Below are 25240 nucleotides of genomic sequence, written 5' to 3' on the forward strand. Positions count from 1 at the left end.
CTTAATTTGTTTTAGCTATGTCTTCACTGACAAAAAGAGGTATGTTTTTACCATTGGATAAATAATATGTGTTAGCTATCCTGCTGTAAAAACACAGTGGAGACAAAGCACTTTAGTTTAGGGAGACACTGTGGCCTAAGCGCTGGACTAGGGCTTAAAAGACCTCAGCTTTATTCCTAACTTGGTCACGAGCCTGCTGGGTGACCCTGGGTAAATCACTTCTCTCTGCCTCAGTTTTTCCATCTGTAAATGGGGGATAATAATACTTTGTAATGTGCTTTGAGGTCTGCTAATGCAAAGCACCATATAAGAGCTAGGAATTACTATATCAAAATAAGCTGCTTTTAAAATAAGTATTCAAACAATGGTTTGCACTAGCTTAACTAAACTGGTACCAGGCAGCGCATAGATAAGGCCTCTGAGGAAGGTCTACACTGCAGGTAGGAGTGAGCCACCCTGGGTAGGCAGACTTGCACTAGCGAGGCTTGAGCTACCAGTAGCAGAGCTCAAGCTAGAGCGCTAAAAACAGATACATGGACATAGTGGTTCAGGCTCTGAAGCTAGGGGGTCGGGTGGGCTCGACAGCCCAAGTCAAAACATCCACATTGTTATTTTTAGTGCACTAGCTCTAGCTCCACTAGTGTGAGTCTTTCTACCTGGGTTGGGAGTCCCAGCTGCAGTGTAGGCATACCCTACAGTTGCTAGAGCCATTGTCCTATTTAAAAGTGCGGCAGCATGGAATGCCTAATGTCATCCTAGAAGGCACCAACTCCCAGCTTCCTTGTTACCTACATGGGGAAGTAAACATTGGCCCCTATACACACATTCCTTCTGGCTGTCTCTTTTCAACACCCAGACAAGCAATATTGTGGGAGATTAACAGGGGAGAAAGAAAAAACACTGAATTGTGCAAGAGACCTGGAACTCCACAGAGGACAGAGTCAAGCATTTTGCTTCTATGACCCCAGCATGTGAATAGCCCTGGCCAGCAAGCACACAACACACATTTAACATGTGAATCCCTTCAAATGTTCCTTCCCCTCCATTGTATATCATAGGAGTTCAACCACCAAGTCCAAACAAAAATGCCTTGCTACAGCCAATAACATTTGCCCCCCAGAACAACTGTATTGCAGCAAAATACCATGAGAGGTATATCCTATCTCCTAGAACTGGAAGGGACCCTGAAAGGTCATTGAGTCCAGCCCCCTACCATCACTAGCAGGACCAAGTACTGATTTTTCCCCAGATCCTTAAGTGGCCCCCTCAAGGATTGAACTCACAACCCTGGGTTTAGCAGGCCAATGCTCAAACCACTGAGCTATCCCTCTGGTCAGTCATAACCACACACAGGGGACTGCATGCAACATCACGGACACAGAATAAAAAGGACACAAATCAGTTTAGGCTTTGTCTACCCTGGGATTTTAATCACAGATACATTATTAGTCTTTGTAGTACAGTAGAGCCAAGAGGCCAGGCTCTTGTTGTGGTGGATAGTTGGTCCAGACACAGAGAGTCAGTCCAGGCCCCAAAGAGCTTAGAATTGAAAACTATAGGGTGGGAGGAGAAACAGAAGCACAGAAAGGGGAAGTGACCTGCCTGAGGTCACAAAGCAGGTCAGGGGCAGAGCTAGGAACAGAAGCCAGGTCTCCCAAGTCCCAGTGCCCTAAGCACAGGTGCAGCTGCATCACTTCAAACCCAGAGCAGACACAATCTTCCACTGAAGATCAAAGGGCTTTGCAAACAGGAATTAAGGATTATACCTTGCAGAGAGGCTTATTTCACAGACAGGCAAAGCAGCTGATCAGCATCACTAGCACATCAATGAGTGTTACTCAGATCTTGATTCCCTTGCATGCAATTACTGCATTACTATGCAGGAGAACCCAGAAGTGTAACAAATAAAGGGACTACACAATAAAATGCAGCCCTATTTTAACTGGCTGCTGAGTAAAGTGCTAGAAATTAAACAAAATATGTAAGTGTTAACAAAACAAACTAATTGTTTTTTTTAAAAGAGTCTTTTGGCTTAAATGTGAATCATCATCTTTCAGATATAGGCCCTGACCCACAGGTAGTGTAAATCAGTGTAAGTCTGCATTGATTTCAATAGGGCTACACCAACTGTCACCAGCTGCTGCTGACCTATGACTTTCAACTCAACATCCCTTTAACCCAGTGTACTTCATTTTCTCCGCAAGCTTCCGCTGTGTTATGGCCTGGTAGAGGTGACCAAATGTTTTCAATCAAAATTATACGAGCATTGGGCCCCACAGCTGGTCTCTGTTTAAACTACGAAGGACTTTTCCAAGGAACTGTTTATCCTAAAGTTTGAGCTTAGAACAAGCTGTGACATACCTGCTAATCTCTTCAGCACTCATATGGAAGAGCAGGTCTGTGGAAGTCAGGCCAAAAATTACTCCATTTATTGCCAGAGTGCAGGGGTCAGACACAAAGTGTACTCGCTGAAATGAGAAAAGAAAGGGCAAAGTGCACTTTGGATTCAGCTGTTACCAACATCCTCCAGCTTGATGAATGGGTGCATGAACAGGGTGAGCTGGCCCTTTCAGGGGAGTTGGGCCCCATCTGTCATCCAGTTCCAGGTGATGATTTTGGGTTTGGGCCCATGGTTAGGTCAGGTGACCAGGCATCACATGCTAGTAGCTGGTTAGGGGGAATGTTCCATCAGGGAGGGGGAGATCAAGGGCTAGGAAAGACCCATGAGAGGTCTCTCCAGAGTCTGGGGGAATGGGTCTGGCAGAACTCCTCTGCTCAAAGAATAAAGAGAACCAAAGGAGAGCCAGGGTCAGGGAGGACTGAGGAAGAGGCTTTCCATACCAGCCAGAGGGAAAGATCTGGCTGGAGCTACCTGCAGTGACGGGCCGGAGAAAACTTCTTAAGAGGAGATTAGGAGCAGAGAAGGGGCACACTGGAGCCCCACAGGAGAACGCTGGGAGATTCTGGCTTAGAGTTGAACTGTTATTTTATGTTAATAAACCAGAACCCAGAAGGGTAAGCGTACTTCAGAAGCACCAGTTGTGACAGTTTGACTGGGGAAGGAGGAAAACCGAGGCAGTGGCGGGGTGTGACACCACATGAGGCAAGACCATGTTAAACCTACAAAAGAAGTTTAGTGAGGATGGGTTGTGAAAGGCACTATTCAAGACGCTTTTTAACTTAACAGGCTGCTTCTTTCTTTGGACTGAATAGATGGAGGTGTTTGGGGAATTCAAAGGGGAAGAATAGTAGTTTCATTTTATGAAAGCAACAACCTCTTCCACTGGGAAACTTTTCTAAATCTTTCGTGATTGTCACAGGGCTTAATCAAGCGATAACCGTGCCTATGGATACACCTCAGAGGATCTTACCTCTTTATGGTCTCGTTTACAAAGGAGAAATTACCAGACTAGCCCCTGTAGAAAAGCTCCCTGTATGGGCACTCCTATTCCAAGACAAGAGTGCCTTTTTCCAATTTAGCTTAATTCAATTTTAAAAATGGATTGCACTAAATAATAAAAAAAAAAAAAAAAAAAAAAATGGCACTCATAGCCCGGAATAGGAGTGCCCATACAGGGAGCTATCCTACAATAGCTATTGTGGTTTAAATTCACACCCTATCTTATTGTGCAATAATTTTCCCATATAGACAAGCCTTAAGTGGAAACATTCTCAGTAAAGCAGCATGACTAACATACAGCTCATTGCAGCTTCACAGCTGTATGCTTGATGTCACAATTCCCCACTTCCCCAGTCACACAAAGTTAAGTGATATGGATTTCCTGGCAACAAGCACAGAGATAGTTTTTCACCCTGTATTTCATTTCCCACTCATTTCCTCATGGGGTATCTGAGTGTTAAAGCCACATGGTGCAGGGTCTCAGATACAGGGCAAGGAGCCAGCATAGCCTGAATTCTGTTTTCAGCTTGGTCTCTGACTAAAGTTTCAGCTCTGCATTTACAAGAGGACAAACGATCTGATAAAGCTTTTCCCATTTCCAGCGTCTATGAATTTCTATTCTGGACTTTCAATTGTTCTGTGCACCTTTCCCCAACAGGCTTAAATCTTTCATTTTTGCTGCACATTGATTGTACCAGGCCATGGAATGAGTGAAATGACCAGCTTTTTAGCACCCAGGCCAGGGTGAGATCCCACCAAGGCTCAGCACTATGAGTGATCACACTCTATGGAGAAAAGAGAAAAAAATAAAACCGAGCAAGATTTTTTTCCCAAAAGTGACCAGATTTTCAGAGTGTGAGAGCACTGTACTTCCAGGTGGCGCTGTTGCATAGTCTTCCCAGTATGAAGAAGTTTTGACACTTTGAGAGAAGCATTATGTTTTGGGTTATACAAGTGGTTTTTGTTTAGGTTTGGTTTTTTTGAGAGCATCAGCTTTGGGTGAAAGGGAGCTGCAAGAGAGTTTGCTCTCTGCCTTGGACTCTGCTTAAGAGTCAATTAGTTACTCCCTGGGAACCAGGGATTGGTGGTGGGCTGAGTTTCCTGAAAGAAGGAATTGCAATGCATGCTGTTTAACCATCTTATGTCAGGACTGGTGGACGTGTGTAAATAAATACCTGGACTAGAAGTCACTGATTTCTCTTCCACTGGGAAGCAGACTTCCAAGGCCACCGACATCTGCTATTGTTCAGCAGAGGGACAATATATCAGAAGTGGGGGAAATGTTTCAGGTTGGGCACACAAAAAAACGTAGTTCCTTTTGGAAATCTTGGCTTGTGCCAAGGATACATTATAAGGAATCCAAAGGATTTCTAGTTTTAAACTTTGATTAAACAGGCTGTGTAGCAACTGATCAAATCCACTTTGCTCTTAGCCATTTTCCTGTTTGGGTTGAAATATGAGACTTCTTTCAGGCTCCTGACCTGCCAGTCCAGCAAACAACCTGTCAGTCACTTTCTCTCTCTGTTAAGTGAGCTACTCAAAGGAAAAGTAAACAAATTAGGTGGTTAGCTATAGGAAGTTACCTGTTTGTCATCTTTAGACAGCTCATAGCTGAAAGGCGGCTGAGGATATATGAAGTCATGGTGCACATCTCTCAGCGATGGTACAAACACGAGCTGGGAACCAGCACTGTTGGCAGAGGAAAGAGAAGCATTCTAAGAGGGAGACCAGGAACCTAAAAACCCAATACTTGACAAACCAAGCACATTAATACAACGAGTTTAGAGTCCTCCACCTCTTACTGTGGAAAGCCTTTGAAATTCATTACATAGGAAATTGCAATAATGGATCAGATCTTCCAAAAAGTTGATCTGGACAAGAACCCAAGTTTTGTGAGTACAATACCCAAGTCTGTTACAGGCTCCCTGTGTGAGCTTGGGGCAAGTATGAGGCCAAGACTTTCAGAAGTGACTAATGATTTTTGGCTGCCCCAATCTGAAACACCTTAAAGGGGCCTGATTTTTTTCAGTAAGAGGATGTTCAGCACTTTCTGAAAGCCAGGCCCCTTAAGGAGTCCAGCTGTGCACCCCAAAAAAAGTCACTAGTTTCTTGTAAGCCTTTGATTTAAATTGGTGACTCAGTTACCCATCTATAAAATGGGGATAGTTGTCTTCACTTTTTCCATTTCATTTGTGTAGACTGTAAGCTCTTTGGATCAGGGACTGTATTACCGTATGTCTTCACTGCAGTTAGCCCAGATGATTGGAACCTGGGTTAGCCTAGCTTGGGGGTGTCAGCTGAGCCTGATGTGAACAGTCAAACTGCAAGCCATACCCTCCTCACTGGTCCTGTACTACCTTGTGAGAGTGTTGATAGGATTTCTGGGGGCATGTCCCATGGTTCTTTGTACTGCTGTAAGATGAGCCGCTCTAGGATTCTTTCCCAGTGAACTGTGAGAGAACTTGTCTGTCCTTCTGGCAGACAGGGAGAATGGGGGGAGGACCATAATCACATCAATGATTTAGCTTGCGTCCTCTCTGCAAAGTGAGTAGGTTACTAGTTCAAGTGAAAGTGGAACCTGAGCTCTAACCAAATCCCCAGCTGAGCTAGCTAGCTACATTTTTTTACAGTGAAAACATATCCTATGTTTAAGTAGAGCTCATCAGTGGGAGCTCAGTCTTGACTGGGGCCCATAATACAAACAACCAGGAAACCAGTTTAAATAGTCTATCCCTGCTGCATTGCAGCCTGAGGTACAAGGGAGCTCTTCAAGTCCCAGCAGTTCTGATCACACTAATTGCTGTGCATTCATTAGGAGATAAGATAGGTAAACTAAGGAGAAACTCCTGTTCACTAGTGAAGAGTTAAGATTGCCTTATGATTCCTGGAAACAACTATGCAGCCACAAACCTGACCTTGGAACCAGATCTATAGTTAGTTCTTTAACCATCAGATGATACAACAGATTGCTTTGAATGAATGTAATAATGAGGCCATGAGAGAGTTCTGTGATGGATACAAGAAAGCTCAATAGAAGCAAATGGGAAAGGGCAACAGGGGATGGATCACTTGATGATTACCTGTTCTGTTCATTCCCTCTGGGGCACGTAACATTGGCCACTGTCAGAAGACAGAATCCTGGGCTAGATGGACCTTTGGTCTGACCCAGTATGGCCGTTCTGATGTTCTTAATGGCCCGTTATAAGTCTGAACTTTGATTTTTAAAGTGTTTGGGTTGCCATTGCACAGGCAGCTGCAATTCTGTTGGTGGCACTGGTTTAATTGCCATTGCTACAGAAGAGGAAAAATAATATCTTTACTGTGTACTGAAGTGACGCACAACACTCTTAGGAGGCTACTGATTGGTTTCAGGGCTCACTGGCAGATGCTTACCCATCTCTTCCTTCCCAAACACAGGAACACATGAATTGTCACACTGGCTCAGGTCAGAGATCCAGGTAGCCCAGTATTCAGAACCTTTTACTTCTAGGGTAGAGCTCATCTGCACAGGAGACAGAGCTTTCTCAGAGGCCAGTCTGAGAGTGGGAACAGATTCGCCCCAGGAATCAAGGGCCATCCAGAACTTCCATCTTTGGTGCCAAGTGCAAGGTGTGCTGCTCTGAGATGCCTTCTCCAACACACCCAGGCCAGTGCATACATTAAAAAAAAAAAAAAAAACACACAACAAAAATGGAAACTAACCCTACCCAGACAAAATAGTGTCCTGCACACAATACTTCCCTTAGGGAAAGGATGGGAGAGACAACCACATATGATAGATTTAGACATGTCACTTAATGCAGGTATTCAGATACTATAGTTATGAGGGTGGAAGACCATCTAGTTCTTATTTAGCACTTTTCATTAGTAGATCTCAAAGCGCTTCAGTCTTGAATGTATTTATCTGCACAACACCCCCGTGAGATAGGGAAGTAAGATAAGAACCTATATAGAATAGAATCCCATCTCCAATAGTGCCCAGCTGTTTCAGAGAAAAGTGCAAAAACACTGCAGTAGGTAGATGTGGGATAATCTGCCCCCAGGGAAAGTTTCTTCCTAACCCCATCAGAGGTTGGGCCATGCCCTGAAACATCTATTGCTAATGTAGTACCCCCTATACAAATTCCACTCTCCGTGTTAATCTAAAAAAAACATTCAGAACAAGAACACTGAAACATGAAGAGTTTGCATTACCTGATCACCAGCAGAGGATGAAAAACTTCCCCGTTCCATAGTACACGTAGATGCATTCTGGGAGTGGAATTACACCTTCCTCTGAAGCAACCTGCAACAGCTGCTATCAGAGGCTAATGGACTAGATTAGCCACTGGTACGCTCTTGTATGACATTTCTATGCTCAGTTGGAAGATATGCACAGGTGCAAAGAGCTGAGCAATTTTTTTTTTTAATTAACCCCCAATATACCAAGCAGCTTTTGTAGTAAATGATGACAGACAGAATCAGGTCAGTAGCTGCTTAAATATTCCGCTCTCAAAATCCACATTCAAATACAATTTGTATTGTGCTTTTTAAAAAGGGGAGGTATTGACCCGATACCAGTGTATGACAGACTCTGGCAGCAGATGAAAGAACCTGGTGGTGCGCAGCGCCCACCCCAAGGAAAGAATGTCTTGTTTGTTCTTTGTTTTCTCCATTCCTCTTTCCCCCACCCTCACCAAGAACAAGATAGGGAGATCAGAGAGGATGAAAACCAACAGCAGATACTATGAGGCCCCCATCCCAAGTCATCTGGGTTTAATGCAGGGGCTAGGATGTGGGAAGCTGGGGAAGGAACAAGAAAGGCAGTACCATCACTAGATGTAAACTGGCCAAACAACAAGTCATCTTTAACCATACAGCTACACTGCTATAGAAAGCCTTAAGTGAGTCTACACAAACTATTGCAGTTACAATAATGTCAGTTAGGGGTGTAATTTTTAATAACTTTTCACACGGGGGGGGGGGGGGGGGAAGTATTTTTGCCAATATAGCTTATTTTTTTCAGGGAACTGGTATAAGCTATACCAATAAAAGCACTCCTTGGCCCGCATAAGCTGTGTATACTCTAGTAGGGTTTACCAGTACAGCTATCAGCAAACCTTTTCTAGCTTAGACTAAGCCTTGGGATTCCAGTTTACAGCCTCTTAAGGTACAACTCTGCTTATGTGAAAGTCTCTGGGTTGGGAAGTAGGAGGGAAAAAGAGGTCAAGAGACGGCAGCACCACAATTTATTACAGCAACATCTAAAGGCCCCAACTATGATCAGGGCCCCACTGTGCTAGGCATTGGGCGGACACACAACAAGATCGTCCCTGCTTCAAAGATCTTACAGTCTAAATGGACAAGACAGACAGAGGCCTTCTCTACACCCAGAATTCATACAGCTATACCTGTTTTCATTAGGGGTGTGTTTAAAAAAAAAAAGCAGCTACTAACCCCCAGCTCCCCTCAATGTGAGTATAGTTATACTGGTATAGCTTATTCCCCTTCCTGTACAGGAGTAAGATATAAATAGACAAGCACATTTATACTGGTGTAACTGCATCCACACTAGGGGAGTTGTACCACTTTGACTATACTGATACAGTTAAGCAGTACAACTTGTGTGTTAAGCCAAGCCCAGAGAGTGGGTGAGGAAACAGAAGCAGAGAGGTGAAGTGACTTGCCCATGGTCACACAGCAAGTCAGTGGCAGAGCCGGGAATAGGACCCAGGTTTCCTTACTCCCAGTTCACCACCCTCTCCTGGGGACAGACTGGAACTGCAGGTCAAGTTACAGCACAACTGAGTCAAGGGACCTGATTACATAGGCTGACTCTGAAACACGGTTTCAGAAAAAGGGCAGCCCACCCTATGAAATGGGGGACAGTATTAGAATCAGGACAGAGGACGGCTGTATCCCTATTCCCCCTTGTCTACAAAGGCACTTGGAAGACCAGCTAGCTGGTTCTTCAATTTGTTTGGTGTCAAGATTAGTTATAGCAGCAAAGAGTCCTGTGGCACCTGATAGAGACTAACAGACATATAGGAGCATGAGCTTTCGTGGGTGAATACCCACTTCTTCAGATGCATGTATTCACCCACGAAAGCTCATGCTCCTATATGTCTGTTAGTCTATAAGATGCCACAGGACTCTTTGCTGCTTTTACAGATCCAGACTAACACGGCTACCCCTTTGATACTTGAAGATTAGTTATGTTTCCAGACAAGATGGGAACAACCAAATGTGTGTCAAACTAACCCAGTAATTTAGCTGCTGGTCTGAATTTAAGAAAGCAGTTTACTTTACATTATGCTTCCTGCTTCCGCTCTATTCAAATTTGAAGAGAGATCAACAGGCCGAGCTCATCTCCTCCAAGCTGAAGGGATAGCTTTATTGGTGTCAGTCTGGAGTACAGCTGCTTAATGAATTGATTAGCATCTCACTGCTGAAGATGCACCAATGAGATACAAATGCTCATTAAAAATCAGGCTGCTGGCAGGAAGTGGCTTTTGTCATGGGATGATCAAAGGGAGGGGCTTGCCATGCTGACTCACTGATAAACCAGCCTCCTTTCGCATTTATCAGATGGTTAACTGGGCGTAAATTAAAGTTGTAGGGGACAACTTCTCCCCTATTGTTCAGGGAAGGCAAATGCCTCCAGAATTCCCTCTACAAGATAGGCTGGAAGCATGCACTTCGATCTGAAGTTTCAGTGTGTGTATTTCTTTATAAGTCTATCATGAAGGAGACTATGACAAAAAAAAAAAAAAAAAAAAAAAAAAAAAAAAAAAAAAGCCTAATAGTCTACCCTGGGAGTGCCTCTACATGCGACAGGGCCTGTCTATGCTACAAACCACAATCTAAATATTGTATCTGTGCCAATCACAGCTTTTCCCTAATCTCCACTACAAAGATATGTAGTTATAACGACACTACTACCAACCTATAGACAGTGCAATGTTGATGGAAGGGTTTCTTCTGTTGACATAGCTACTACCTCTCAGGGAGGTGGAGTACCTATGCAGATAGCATCTTCACTAGGGCTGTCGATTAATGGCAGTTAACTCACGTGATTAACGCAAAAAAATTAACTGCGATTAAAAAAAATTAATCGTGATTAATCACACTGTTAAACAGAATATCAATTGAAATGTATTAAACATTTTTGGATGTTTTTCTATATTTTTCAAATATATTGACTTCTATTACATCACCGAATACAAAAGTGTACAGTGCTCACTTTATATTATTTTTATTACAAATATTTGCACTGTAAAAATGATAAAAAATAGTATTTTTCAATTCACCTCATACAAGTACAGTAGTGCAATCTCTACTGTGAAAGTGTAACTTACAAATGTAGATTTTTTTTTTATATAACTGCACTAAAAACAAAAAGTCCACTCAGTCATACTTCTTGTTTAGCCAATCACTAAGACAAACAAGTTTGTTTACATTTACGGGAGATACTGCTGCCTGCTTCTTATTTATAATGAACCTGAAAGTGAGAACAGGCATTTGCATGGCACTTTTGTAGCCGGTGTTGCAAGGTATTTACGTGCCAGATATGCTAAACATTCGTACGCCCCTTTATGCTTCAACCACCATTCTGGAGGACATGTTTCCATGCTGATGATGCTCGTTACAAAAACGGTGCGTTAATTAAATTTGTGACTGAACTCCTTGGGGGAGAATTGTACGTCTCCTGTTCTGTTTTACACGCATTCTGTTATATATTTCATGTTATAGCAGTCTTGGATGATAACCCAGCACGTGTTCATTTTAAGAACACTTTCACAGCTGATTTGACGAAACGCAAAGATGGTATCTATGTGAGATTTCTAAAAATAGCTACAGAACTCAACTCAAGGTTTAAGAATCTGAAGTGCCTTCCAAAATCTGAGAGGGATGAGATGTGGGGCATGCTTTCAGAAGTCTTAGAGCAACACTCCAATGCAGAAACTACAGAACCCAAACCACCAAAAAAGAAAATCAACCTTCTGCTGGTGGTATCTGACTCAGATGATTAAAATGAACATGCGTCAGTCCACTCTGCTTTGGATGGTTATCGAGCAGAGCCTGTTATTAGCATGGACGCATGTTCCCTGGAATGGTGTTGTCCTGTCCCAAGTTGCCCAACTCTATGGTGTTGAGCAGAGGGGCGGGATATGTGATGGGGCAAGGCCACATGGCTACAGTAAAGTAGTGAGGAACAGGTATGTTAGCCCCAGGCTAAACAAATCCCTGGTACCAAGGTAACCAAATGGCAGTTGCTCCAGGTTAATCAAGACACCTGGGGCCAATTAAGATCCTTCTAGAAGGCAGGAGAGACAGCTAGATTGATTGGGACACCTGAAGCCAATCAAGGACTGGCTAGAACTAGTTAAAAGCCTCTCAGTCAGTGCAGTGTGGGCGTCAGGAGCTATAGGAGGGAGCTGTGCTGTTGGAGGAACGGAGTAGTACGAATCCATATCAGGTGCAAGGAAGGAGGCCCTGAGGTAATTGTGAAGAAGATATTGAGTGGGGGCTGCTGTGGGGAAGTAGCCCAGGGAATTATACACGCCCTATTTCCAAAAAGGGAGCTTTCATAGCTGCTAAATTTAGGGTCCCTGGGCTGGAGCCCGGAATAGAGGGTGGGCCTGGGCTCCCCTTTCCCCTCCCTGATTAATCACTGATACTCGGAGACAACAGAGACTGTGTGAGGGAGGGTTGTTTCTCCTCCCCTCCCTTGCTGGCTTATGATGAAAATGGCTGAGTAGACTGTGACCCTCGCCTCTAGAGAGAGAAGGGCTATGTGGAGGGTCACAGTGAGCCTCTGAGGCTAGCAAAAATCTGTCAGGAAACCTGGACCCACGGAGTCAAGGACAGAACTTTGTCACAATACCCAAAAATATTTAAATAAGTGGTATTCTATTATTTAACAGTGTGATTAATTGCAATTTATTTTTTTAATTGTGCAATTAGTCACAATTATTTGTTTAATTGCTTAACAGCCCTAGTCTTCACTAAGCTCTACAGTGGCGCAGTTGCTACAGCGCTGTAAGTATAGACAAGTGCTTTGCTTGTGTAACACTAGGGATTTGTACACTAGGTTATAGATATAGGTGGCTAAAACCAAGACAAGGCCTTAATCCCAAAATGTACATGAGCCAACAAGTCAATCAAGATAGCACCTCTGCCATGTTTAGCTTCTATGCTCTCCCAGAGTAATCAAGGATGTTTGCTGCTGGCTACCCAAAAACCCTATTTTTGGCTTTCTATTCTTCCTGAAATAAAGTCTCCCCTTTCTCATTAGTACCTGCCCGTCCTTTAGGCACATAGCTGATATGCTGTGTTCACAGCTTTGTCTGTTTGAAAGAGAGTCAGGAACTCCACCCATGTTACACTTCCACCAGCACTATTTCTGGGTCTTAATCCTTTGTGCTTGTAGTCTGCAGCTATCTGAGCGTTGGCAGCTTTAAGGAAGGGGAAAGAACTGTTTTTGCGGTGAGGGGGACAAATATCATACCTTTCCTAAAGTTTATCCTATCAGGGGAGTGTTACGAACAGTCTTCCACTTCCCTTGGGAAGATTAATTGTAAGCACATAAATAAAACTTCATGTCATTTTATTCGGTATTTCTCAACCTCTTCTGGTTCGCAAAAGTAAAAATTGTTTAAATGATAAACTACTACTACATTTAACCTCACAAGCTTTAAAGGTTTTGGCTACCCTGAAGTTATTCTGAAAAGTTTCTTCTCTTGTCTTTGGATTGTAATACAATTTTCAATGCCTCATGACTCTGCCCCAGCAGTTGTGACCCACCAGTTAAGAAATACAGAAGACTAATTCACCTCCCTGGCATGCAGGATTGTTTGTCCATTTATCAGTTTTATAGTCTAGTTTTAAATGTCTCAAGTAATAGGCTACTCAGTCTTACGAGAGAGAGAGAGAGAGCACGCACACAGATGGGAACAGTCACGCACTAGCAGTAAAGGGACTATTGTTAAAGTTATTTGTATCACCGTAGAAACTAGAGGCCACAAGATGAAGCCCCCTCCCCCCACCCCCTTGTGTTGGATGTTGCACTGTCACAAAGTAGGTCTTCACGGCAGAGTTTGCACTGGTGATTGGTACCTAGGTCTGAGCATGCACGTTAGCCTAGCCCAGGTCTGAGCAGCCACACTGCAAGTCATACTTGAGTTACTCTCTTCTCACCAGTATTGCATTCTCCCATGTGGCTCACTGGATTTCTGGGGGAATATCCTATCATTCTTTGTGCTGCAGTCAGGTGAGCTGCTCAATGGATTCTTTCCCAGTGACTTGTGGGAGAACTTGCATGTTCTTCTGGGCACATGGTGGGAATTGGGAAGGCATTGGAAGACTATCAGCACTACATCCTCAATGCGCAATGGATGGGTTACCACCCCACACCAGTCAAGCCAGCTAGCCTGAGCTGAAAGCACCACTCAACTCAGGTGAGGAGTTTGCATGTGTGGATGGGAGGGCATTGGGGCAACACCCAGGTAAAAATCTCAGCTAATTCTGCAGTGAAGTTATACCCACAGGGAGAGAGTCTCTGCCCTAAAGAGTTTCTTAATTAATGGTGAAATTTTCAAAAGCACTTAGTTACTGGTCTACCCGGGGGGCGGGAAATCAATCTAACTTATACAACTTCAGTTGACGTACTTAGACCTACTCACTGCGGTGTCTTCACTGCAGTGAGTCGACTGCTGCCGCTCCCCCGTCGACTCCGCCTGCACCTCTCGCAGTGGTGGAGTACAGGAGTTGACGGGAGAGCGCTCGGGGGTCGATATATCACGTCTAGACGAGATGCGATAAATCGACCCCCGCTGGATAGATCGCTGCCCGCCAATCCGGCGAGTAGTGTTGACATACCCTTAGAAGCCTAAGTCCCATTAAAATAAATCAATGGCGCTTAGGCTCTTAAGTCACTTAGGAGCTTTTGAAAATTTTATTGTACAAGGGGCATGATCTGGCTGACAGTAGTAGGACCTACCTGCATCAAAGTGATAAATAATCTAAATGAACATGAGAAAGGAAGGATTATTACACTTATTTCACACAAGGAATTGAGGAACAGAGAGACTGATGGCTTGTCTATATTTGAAACTCTACAGCAGCACAGGTGCACCACTGCAGCGCTGACACTACCTACGCTGACAGGAAGGGTTGTCCCATCATCTTAGATGATCCACCTCCCTGAGAGGCAGCAGCTAGGTTGACAGAATTCTTCCATCAACTTAGTGTTGTGAACACTGGAGGTTAGATTGGCTTAACTATGCTGCTCATGGCTGTGCATTTTTCACACCCTCAAGTGACGTAGCTAAGTTGACCTAACTTTTTAGGGTAGAACAGGCCACAGTGACTTGCTCGAGATCACACAGCAAGTCTCTGGCAGACAACAAAATTGACTCCCTTATCTCCACAATCCCAGTCTAATGCCCCAACTACAAGGCCATCCTTCCTCTCATAGGCAGACTAGAGAATCAGACTAGCTTAGGCTCTGTATTGTGAAAGGAACCATTTTCTAGTAACCTAAAGGAGGGACTGGGAATCAGGATTCATGTGTTCTAGTCCCAGTATTGTCATACACTCGCTCTGTGAACATGGATGAACCACCTCCCTGAGATACAGCACACACAAGGGATGGAAAAATCTTAATTCAGTACGTTTCCCAATACTTTCAAATCCTTGGAAGCTGACAAAAGAGCACAAAGGCTATTTAATACATACCTTCTTGTCCCTTCAATTATCATCTTCAGACAATGTTTAAAGATATCCTCAAATGATCCAATGAGCTGACCGTTCTACAGACAAAGAAAGAACAACTTGATTTGTTACAAGTTTTCTCTGAGGAAAGTCACAGACCATGTCAAGAGCAGAGTTCAGCCAAACAGACTGGGAAAGACTCTGGTAGCCTCCCCACACCTTCAAGGAACAATGGGGCAATGCCAACCAAAGCTTGAAGGTCATTCTTTAAAAGGCTGCCCATGAAGTTAATCAAACCTGGTTTCATTTGGTAACATGGCAATAGCCTCCTAGGGAGGCCAGGATTCATCCACGTAAAGAAGCCATGGATATTTGGGTTGCCTGGCAATTCAAGGATTCTAATGGGCAGTAAATACTTCTGACAAAACTCATCTAAATTCTTGGGCAAAGTCCAGGAATATCCCTCCATGGTTGTTGCACTGGCATTGCCTTTGATGTGCTGTCACTCTGAAGGGTAGGAGAGCCTTCCAAGGACCTGCTCCATAGCCGCCCCAAGATGTTAGCTCGTGGTATTTACTAGACCGCAGAGAGGAAATATTTGTGGATTCTCAACTCCCTTGGGGGGCAACTTACCTCAACTTGCTCGTGTTTAGCATCGAGAAAAGGACCAAACTGGAACAAGAAAACAAGAAGTCAAGAAAGGAATTCAAAGAGAAAAATCTATCCCTTGCATCCTGCCTGCTCACTGACTGGTGCTCCAGCCCTGAACTGTGACCCAGGCTGCATTAAACATAGGTAATATACAAGCCGCAGCTGGAAAGAAAGTTTTCTAGATACTAGAACAGAGACTGGGAACCAAGACTCTTGGGTTCCATCTCCTGGCTCAGGGAAGGTGTGTGGTCAAATGGACAACAGAGGAAGGAGAGTCAGGATTCCTGAGTTAAGGAGGGAACATAACTTAGTGAATGATAGCAGGGGAGTGGGAGTCAGGTCTACTGGGCAGAAGTGGGCATAGAACAACTACGTCACTTTGTACTTCTGTGCCTCAGTTTCCCCACCCAAGGGCTAACGTCTAACTTAAGGGCTGTAATGTGGATTAGTGGGCAGAACACTGGGCTGGAACCCTGGAGACCTCGGTTCTAGTCCCAGCTCTGCTACTGGCCTCTGAGTGATGTTAGGCAAGTCACTTTCCTCTCTCTATGCCTCAGTTTCTCCATCTATAAAATGGGGATTATGTTACTTGCCTCCTTTGTAAAGCACTCTGAGAAGTGCTATCAGAGCAAGGGAAGCTGTGTGATTGATCATATACTGGGAAAGTGCTTTGTGATCACTGAACATAGGTTTTGCAACATTGGATACGAATGGTCCATTTAGCTCAGGCTATTGGCCATCACCAGATGCTTTAGAAATAGGAGCCTCTTGGAGGACAATTATGGGGATCGCCTTGTTGTTCTTAGAGTGCTTATTCATGTCAATTCCAATCAGGTGTGTGCGTGCGCGCGCACGTGCACAGTAGCTGGAAGATTTTTCCCCTAGCATAGTTATTCTCAAACTTTTGTACTGGTGAAGCCTTTCACACAGCAAGCCTCTGAGTGTGACCCCTCCCCCCCCCGATAAATTAAAAAAACACTTTTTAATATATTTAACAACATTATAAATGCTGGAGGCGAAGCAGGGTTTGGGGCAGAGGCTGGCAGCTTGTGACCCCCCCTCCCCATGTAAGAACCTCGCGACCCACAGTTTGAGAATCCCCACCCTAGCAGCAACTGTGGCCTGGGAGCCCCCTACAGTCGCGCCTCCATGGCACCTAATATAGAGCTCTGCCGACCCTATACCCCCTCAGTTCCTTCTTACCACCAGTGACAGTAGCTGGAACTTCCCCTTGCTCTTCTCTTGCTCCGGCAAGTAGATTAGCAGAGCTTTATACACTGTACATAGTTAGTTTCCAGTAGTTACTGTCGGAGAAAAACAGAGTTCTTACTATTTGTTTAGTAGTTCTTTATAAGTTTCAGTTACAGGGGGTTCCCCCCACATTTGTTACCAGGACATGCCGTGATCCCTGGGCTTTAAGACTTGCCCGATTTGGGCGAAGTGCATGCCAAAAAGTGACCCCCATACTTCCTGCTTACAGTGCCTGGGCAAGGGTCACCAGAAAGACCACTGCAAGATCTGTTGGGAATTCCGACTGAGAACCGTTAAGGAGAGGGAGCAGTGTGTCAAAATTCTCCTTAGGGAGGCAGTTCTCCGACCTCAGTCGGACCCAGGCGCCACTGATCCTGCTCCCAGCACGTTGTCTTCAGTACAAAGTGCTCCGGCGCTGTCTTTGAAGGATGCGGCGTTGAAGAAAGATGCTGGCAAGGAAGCTCAGCACAGTCATGGAGCCTCTCAGGGACATTCCAGCCTTCGGCACCAGTCCCAATCGCCGGTGCAGAAGAAATAGAGGTCAATCTCCCTCAGCAAGACCCAGGGACCAGCCACCAGTGGCATCTCAGTCGGGCCACGGCTCGGAGACTCAGAGTGGGGCCACGTTGACTCCTGCCTAGGTGAGACAGTCCAGACTGGGCCCATTTTGCTCACCACACCTGTGGAGCATCTACCGCTCTTGTACACCCCAGAGGCTTTCGAGGCGGCGCAGGATTTATTGAGGCTCACGGCGCCGTTTTCGCCGCTGAGACAGGAGAGCGTCCCGGCACTGCAGCTTCCATCCTGGCACCCCGTGCAGTCTAAGGAAAAGCCAGCAATGATGGCACGCTGATCCCCATCACCTCGGCACCCTTCTACTCCAGCACCGCCATCCAGGGAGCGCAGTCGGTCCCCTGCTTCTCGACACTCTACCTCAAGAGGAGCAGTGCCACCCTGGTCCTCCTACTCTGAGTCAGATTCATACCGCTCCGACTATAGCAGGAGCAGAAGATCCTCCTCATAGCACCATAGGCAGTCCCACCCAAAGCAGTGGGCCCCTCAATGGCAAAATCCACTGCAGTGTTCCTTTGGGACTCTGGGCTTTCCATCAAGCCCAGGGTCGGAGCCAAGGGTCCCACTTGGGTGCAGCATCAGTGATGTCCGCAATGTTCATTCCGTCATGATTGACACCGAAGCCAGTGTCTCAGTCATTAACACCATTACCTTCAGCACCGGAGGCATCAGCTATGGCACACCCTCGGCACTGACGCTACAGGAACCCCGGTACACATGTTGCACCAGGTGCCGGCACCAGGATGGGGCCTGACATCAGCACTGACACCTGCGCCTTTCACAGCACCAGGACCAGGCCAACCTACCACAGTTCCTACAGGGTCAAGAGATCCCTCAGGTGGTAATGGTAAGGAGCAACCAACTCTCCTGGTGGTCTCCTCCTCCTCCTCATCATCAGATGAGGCCCTAGCGCAGGGGTGGGCAAACTTTTTGGCCTGAGGGCCACATCAGAAAATAGAAATTGTATGGCGGGCCATGAATGCTCACAAAATTGGGGTTGGGATGCGGGAGGGGGTGAGGGCTCTGGTTGGGGGGTGCTGGCTCTGGGGTGAGGCTGGAGATGAGAAGATTGGGGTGTAGGAGGGTGATCTGGGCTGGGACCAAGGGGTTCAGAGGGCAGGAGGGGGATCAGGGCTGGGGCACGGGGTTGGGGCATGGAGAGAGGCTCAGGGGTGCAGGCTCCAAGCGGTGCTTACCTCGAGCGGTTCCCGGAAGCAGTGGCATGTCCCATCTCCGGCTCCTACGTGGAGGTGCAGCCAGGCGAATCTGCACGCTGCCCCATCCACAGGCACTGCTCCTGCAGCTCCCATTGGAGCGCTGGAGGGGGACCATTGGAGCACGTAGGAGCTGGAGCGGGGCCATGCTGTGGTTTCCGGGAGCCACATGGTGCGGCCCCCGACCCAGCGTCCCGGCTGGAGTGCCGGAGCAGGGCAAGTCCCAGACCCTGCTCCCCAGCACGAGCTTGTGGGCCATAGTTTACCCACCCCTGCCCTAGAGGGCACTTCAGTAGCTCCAGCTCTAGAAGACTCCAGGGTGTTGCAGCAGCTGCTGCGCCAGGTTGCCCAGGGTCTGGGCATTAAGGCGGAGGAAGTTATGGATGATGGTGGACATCCTGGCTCCCTCTGGCCCTGCCCGTATCGCCCTACCACTGATAAAGACAATCACAGACATGACCAAGACCCTTTGGCAGACCCCAACCTCATTGCCACCTATGGCCAAGTGCAATGAGCGCCAGTACTTTGTGCCCTCCAAGGGCTATGAACACCTCTATTCCCACCCTCAGCCTGATTTACTGGCGGTGGACGCCGCTAACCAGTGGGAGATGTAAGGATTTCAAGGCCCTTCACCCATGAATAGGGACGCCAAAAAATTAGACCTTTTCAGGCAAAAGGTTTACTCCACGGGGAGATTGCAACTCCGCATACCCAACCAGCAGGCCATCCATCATCAGCAGGTACTCCTACAATGCCTGCTCGGTGATGGCTAAATTTATGGATTGCTCCCCTCGGACTCCCGTGCTGAATTTTCAGCTTTGGTTGAGGAAGGGAAACTGATCTCCAGAGCATCCCTTCAGGTGGCACTTGACGGGGCAGATGCGGCAACCAGAGTTATGGCTACTGGAGTGGCCATGAGAAGGGGCTCATGGCTTCAGGTTTCTGGTCTCCCCTTTGAGGTACAGCAAACCATCCAAGATCTGCTCTTTGAGAGCGAGACTCTTTTCAGAGAAGATGGACAAAAAGCTAAACAGCCTTAAAGATTCCAGAGCCACCCTCAGGTCCCTGGGCCTCTATACTCCTTCAACGCAGCTGAGACACTTCCGTCCGCAGCTCCAGCAGCGGTTCGGGCAGCAGAACTGCCAAGATAGGTCCAGAAGGAGGAATTGAAATAGCAGGAGAAGGCCACACCAACCCTCTCACCAGGGCTCGGGACAACCCAAGCCTTCGAGGGCGGTGTACCACACCTGACAATGGATCCACCCTGCCTTACCTTCTTGTCCCGACTATCCCCTTTCTACCGTGCATAGTCCTGTATCACCTCGGACTGATGGGTGCTCCGCACGGTAGAGAGGCGATACTCCATCCAATTCTGTGCCCTCCCACCCTTCCCCGTCCCTCTTCAGGGACCCTTCTCAGGAGCAGCTCCTTATCCAGGAGATGCAGTTGCTTCTATCTTTAGGGACAGTGGAGGAGGTTCCTCAGGAGCAAAAGGGGTGAGGGCTTCTATTCCTGGTATTTCCTAATATCGAAAGCCAAAGGCAGCCTCAGGCCATCCTGGACCTGTGACAACTCAACAAGTTCATGAAGAAACTCAAGTTCCACATGGTCTCTCTGGTCTCCATCATTCCTTCATTGGATCCAGCAGACTTGTATGTCGCCCTCGACTTGAAGGATGCGTACCTTCATATCGCGATCACCCAGCCCCACAGGAAGTACCTCAGGTTTGTGGTGAACACCACCCACTACCAATTTACAGTCCTCCCATTCGGCCTGTCAGCAGAACCTCATGTTTTCACCAAGTGCATGGCTGTCGTCACTGCGTTTCTGTGCAGGCATCAGGTACAGGTGTTTCCTTATCTCGACAACTGGCTGATCAAGGGTCACTCCAAGACCCAAGTAGAAGCTCAGATCAGATTAATCAGAATCACCTTTGACAACCTGAGTCTCCTTCTAAATTAAGTGAAATTGACTCTGTCCCCGGTCCAGAGGATAGAATTTATAGGGGAAATACTGGACTCGACCCAGGCCAGGGCATGCCTGCCACAAGTGAGGTTTTAGGCCCTGATCAATATGATTTGAGGCCTCAGTTTCACACCACCACAGCAAGAAAGAAGCCTGAAGCTTCTCAGACACATGGCTACCTGTACCTATGTGGTGCAGCATGCCAGACTAAGGCTTTGACCTCTTCAGTCGTGGCTTGTGTCAGTGTACTGCCCAGCCAGGGACAGCTTGGAGAGAATCGTGACCCTGCCTCGCCTGGTCCTCAACTCCCTCCTAGGGGGCTCGACCCTCACGAGGTACGCTCAGGGATCCCCTTCGCCAGTCAGCAGCCATCTCTGTCGCTAGTGATGGATGCATAAGACTTGGGCTGGGGAGTACATCTAGGAGACCGCAGGACTCGGGGTCTCTGATCTCAGACAGATCTGGCTCTTCACTTCAACGTCAGAGAATTGAGAGCAGTGTGCCTGGCGTGCCAGACCTTCCAGGCATACTTAATGGGACAACGTGTATCAGTCATGACAGACACCACCATGGCAACGTTCTATATCAACAAACAGGGGGGGTGAATGCTCCTCTCCCCTGTGCCAGGAAGTCCTCATGCTGTGGGACTTCTGTGTAGAACATTCATTACACCTGCAAGCGTCGTACCTCCCTGGGGTACAGAACGAGCTGGCGGATCACCTCAGCAGGTCATTTCACGGCCATGAGTGGTCCCTTTGCCTGGACGTCGCAATTTCAATCTTCCAGAGGTGGGGCTTTCCCCAGATAGACCTATTCGCCATGCGATACAATACAACAGGAAGTGCCAGCAGTTCTGCTCCTTCCAAAAAATCACAGCCCAGGCTCTAGGCGGACGTTTTCCTCCTCCATTGGAGAGGAGGTCTCCTATACATCTTTCCGCCCATACTGCTCATTCACAAGGAATTCCTCAAGATCCGGATGGAACAAGCTCAGGTCATATTGATAGCACCAGCCTGCCCAGTCAGCACTGGTACACATCTCTCCTAGACATGTCCGTGGAGGCCCCGTTCACCCTGCCACTCTTCCCGGACCTTCTGACACAAGATCACGGTTGTCTTCAACATCCAAACCTCGAGTTGCTTCACCTCATGGCGTGGAAGCTCCATGGTTGAACCAGATTGAGCTTTCCTGTTCAGGCCACATTAGACTGGTCCTTCTTGGCAGCAGAAAACTCTCTGAGAGCCACATACCTTGCCAAGTGGAAGAGATTTTCAATCTGGTCAGCGCAGCACCATTCGTCCCCGACACTAGCATCAATGCAGCTTATTCTGGACTACCTCCCCCATCTGAAGCAGCAGGGGTTTCGTTATCATCAATAAGGGTGCACTTAGCCATCATCTCGGCTTTTCACCCAGAGGAGGAGGGCCGCTCTGTGTTTGCTAACCCGATGGTCAGCCAGTTCTTAAAAGGGCTCGACTGGCTATACCCCAACAGTCAGCCTGTCCCGGTCTGGGACCTCAACCTGGTCCTTTCTAGACTCATGGGACCACCTTTAGAGCCCTTGGTGACCTGCTCCCTGCTCTACCTCTCTTACAAGGTGGCGTTCCTGGTGGCAATAACTTCGGCCAGGAGAGTGTCTGAACTCAAGGCCCTAACCTCCGAGTCCCCTTATACAGTTTTCTAGAAGGACAAGGTGCAGCTCAGGCCTCACCCTGCTTTCCTCACAAAAATTGTGTCCTGGTTAATGTGAAACTGTGACATCTTTCTCCCGGTGTTCTACCCTAACCTGCATTCTAGCAACAGGGAGCAGACTCCACTCACTAGATGTCTGCAGGGCGCTAACCTTTTACATCGAGAGAACGAAGCCGTTCAAAAAAAATCGGTCCAAGTTATTCATGGCCGTGACGGACAGAATGAAAGGCCTACCCGTGTCGTCACAACACATTTCGTCATGGATCACATCCTACATCCACGAGTGCTACAATCTGGCAGGGGTTCCCGCACCCCTGATCACTGTGCACTCCACCAGGGTGCAGGCTTCATCAACAGGGTTCCTGGCGCAGCTCCCTACTCCAGGAAATCTGCAGAGCAACGACATGGTCCTCCATCCACACTTTCACCATGCACTGTGCAATTACGCAGCAGGCCCGAGAAGATGCAGCCTTTGGTAGAATGGTGCTCCAATCAGTGGATGACTCCGACCCCGCCACCTGAACTTGGCCTTGGGAGTCACCTGATTGGAATTCACATGAACAAGCACCCCAAGAACTAAAAACAGTTACTCACCTTGTAACTGTTGTTCATGTCCATTCCAATACCCACCTTCCTACCCCTCTGTCGGAGTAGCTGGCAAGAAGGAACTGAGGAGGTGTAGGGTCGGCAGTGCTCTATATTGGGTGCCATGAAGGCGCGACTCCAGGGGGCGCCCAGGCTGACCCTACGGTTGCTGCTAGGGGAAAAAAATCTTCCAGCTACTGTGCATGTGCGCGCGCACATACGCCTGATTGGAACGGACATGTTCGAGATGTGTTGTTCAACAGTTACAAGAAGGTAACTGTTTTTTTAAGGTGCCTTTCACCTTTTCTGAATAGAAGGGTAAATCACCGACTCCCAAGGAAATTTAATAACTTCCTGTATTTGTTGGACACTCTCACAGGGATTGTGAGGCTATGGGTAACTTTACATAGTTACATACAGAAACTGGGCTTCATTTTGGTGTAAATTCATTTTTTAAAAAAGGATATAAAATGAGATTATCTAACATAAAAATGTTACTGCAACTAGTCTCTTCTGGGCAGACACGGCTTGATTTTGAAGTCACACTAGGACCTCTAGTGGGCTAGCTGATAAACCCTATCCCTTATGTGGTACATAATCTAAAAGCTCTTCAGTTTACAGCTAGTATTGTTTAGAATTCAATTTAAAGACAATCAAAGAAGAGGCAACATGGGCTAATGGATAGAGCACTGGCCTAGCAGTCAGGAGACCCAAGTTCTATTCCCAGCTCTGCTACTGTGTGAATGTGGGCAAGTCACTTCCCCTCTCTCTGCCTGTTTCACCTCCCACTCTTTATTTGTCTTGCCTATTTGGAGCAGGGACTGTCTCACTGTATCTGTGCAATACCTTGGACAACAAAGCCCTGAACTCAGTTGGGGCTCTAGGCTATACTAGAATACCAGAGCTTCCTCTTAATGCTACTGTGCACTTTCACTCACTCCTGTAAGTTACTGAGTTATTTCTCTCTCAGATGGGGAAGCCTGAGACACTCAGACTTTCCCAAGGCCACAGAACAAGATAGTGGCAGAAACAGAGCCCCTGGCTTCCAGTCCTATGCTCAAGTCACTAGAAATCCTAATGTAATTCCCCTGGCCTGGGTGATTGTGTCCCATGCCCTGTGCGCCCAATTTACAGTAGATCACAGACTTCCTCTGGACAGATCAGCTTGAGAGGTCCTAGAATCTGAACTATTGTAGGCCTCACACACTTTGGAATGAGCTTCCTCTGTCCCAAGGAAGTATGTAATCCATTAATCAGTGTCTCTGCCTCCATGCCTGATCCAGAGAGGATGTGAACATGTTACAGTTCAGCTAGAGACAGATTCACATCCTTTATGGATTGGGCACAGAGAAAGGCATGTACTAACTCTATGATAAGGCTATTCCTGTCAACCAAGATGATGTGCACATTACAGCAAGGTAGGCATTTGAATCAGGGAATTCAAAACTTCACATGGAGATAAAAAAGCATTCATATATTATGGGCCTTGTAAGAGGACTTGCAGCAATAAGCTTTGACTAAGAATGGTTATCCTGCTTTTGGATTGTAGCCTAATTGATCACAGCTGAATTTTCACGTCATTTTTTAAGCCTAGTATTTTTGAATGGAAACAGTTTTCAGCTACATGTTATACCATTTAGTTACAAAGCAACTGCATAAAAAAGGGAAATAAAACCAATGTCCTGAAAGCCCGTGTTCATTAAATATCCCATAGCATTTTTCGTAAGAGCATTAACCCCAGTGTCCTGGCCAAACTCCAGCTCTGAATAATTCCATTCTGCCTCCTTCAATTCCCCACCTGCAATTCTAATTATATATAGGAATCTTCTTTTCTAGTCCTAAACAGTTATGTTGTGCTGCTATGCAGTCCAACGGCTGCAATGATTCTTAGAGGATTTGTGCTTTAGAATCCTATTATTATGGACCAAGGCCACAACTGGAATCAGGACCTCATTGTGCTAAGAACTGTACAAACATACAGAAAGACACAGACACTGCTCTACAATGCTTACATTCTAAAGCCCCAATCCTGCAAAAAGTTATGCACATGCTTAAAGCATATGAACAGTCCCCTTGACTTCAATGGCATTACTCACGTGCCTAGAGTTAAGCACCTTTGTGCTTTCTCCCATGCTGCCCCTCACACTGAGAGGAGCTCCCCAAAAACATCTACAAAGCTACCTCATTATCCTCCTTCAAACCCCTCTCAAGACTT

General features: G+C 46.6%; 1 protein-coding gene across 1 annotated transcript in view; it reads right to left on the bottom strand.

The window, feature by feature from the left end:
* POLA2 (DNA polymerase alpha 2, accessory subunit) overlaps nucleotides 1-25240 on the bottom strand; it is a 47570-nt gene that overhangs the window by 6527 nt on the left and 15803 nt on the right. Inside the window, exons 12-15 of the mRNA XM_054035594.1 lie at nucleotides 15728-15766; nucleotides 15119-15192; nucleotides 4984-5089; nucleotides 2362-2468 (exon numbers count right to left, since the gene is read on the bottom strand). Of these exons, the coding sequence (XP_053891569.1) occupies nucleotides 2362-2468; nucleotides 4984-5089; nucleotides 15119-15192; nucleotides 15728-15766 (326 nt within the window). The remainder of the gene's footprint in view (nucleotides 1-2361; nucleotides 2469-4983; nucleotides 5090-15118; nucleotides 15193-15727; nucleotides 15767-25240) is intronic.

The sequence above is a fragment of the Malaclemys terrapin genome, chromosome 7 (assembly GCF_027887155.1).
Source record: "Malaclemys terrapin pileata isolate rMalTer1 chromosome 7, rMalTer1.hap1, whole genome shotgun sequence".
Classification (NCBI taxonomy): Eukaryota; Metazoa; Chordata; order Testudines; family Emydidae; genus Malaclemys; species Malaclemys terrapin.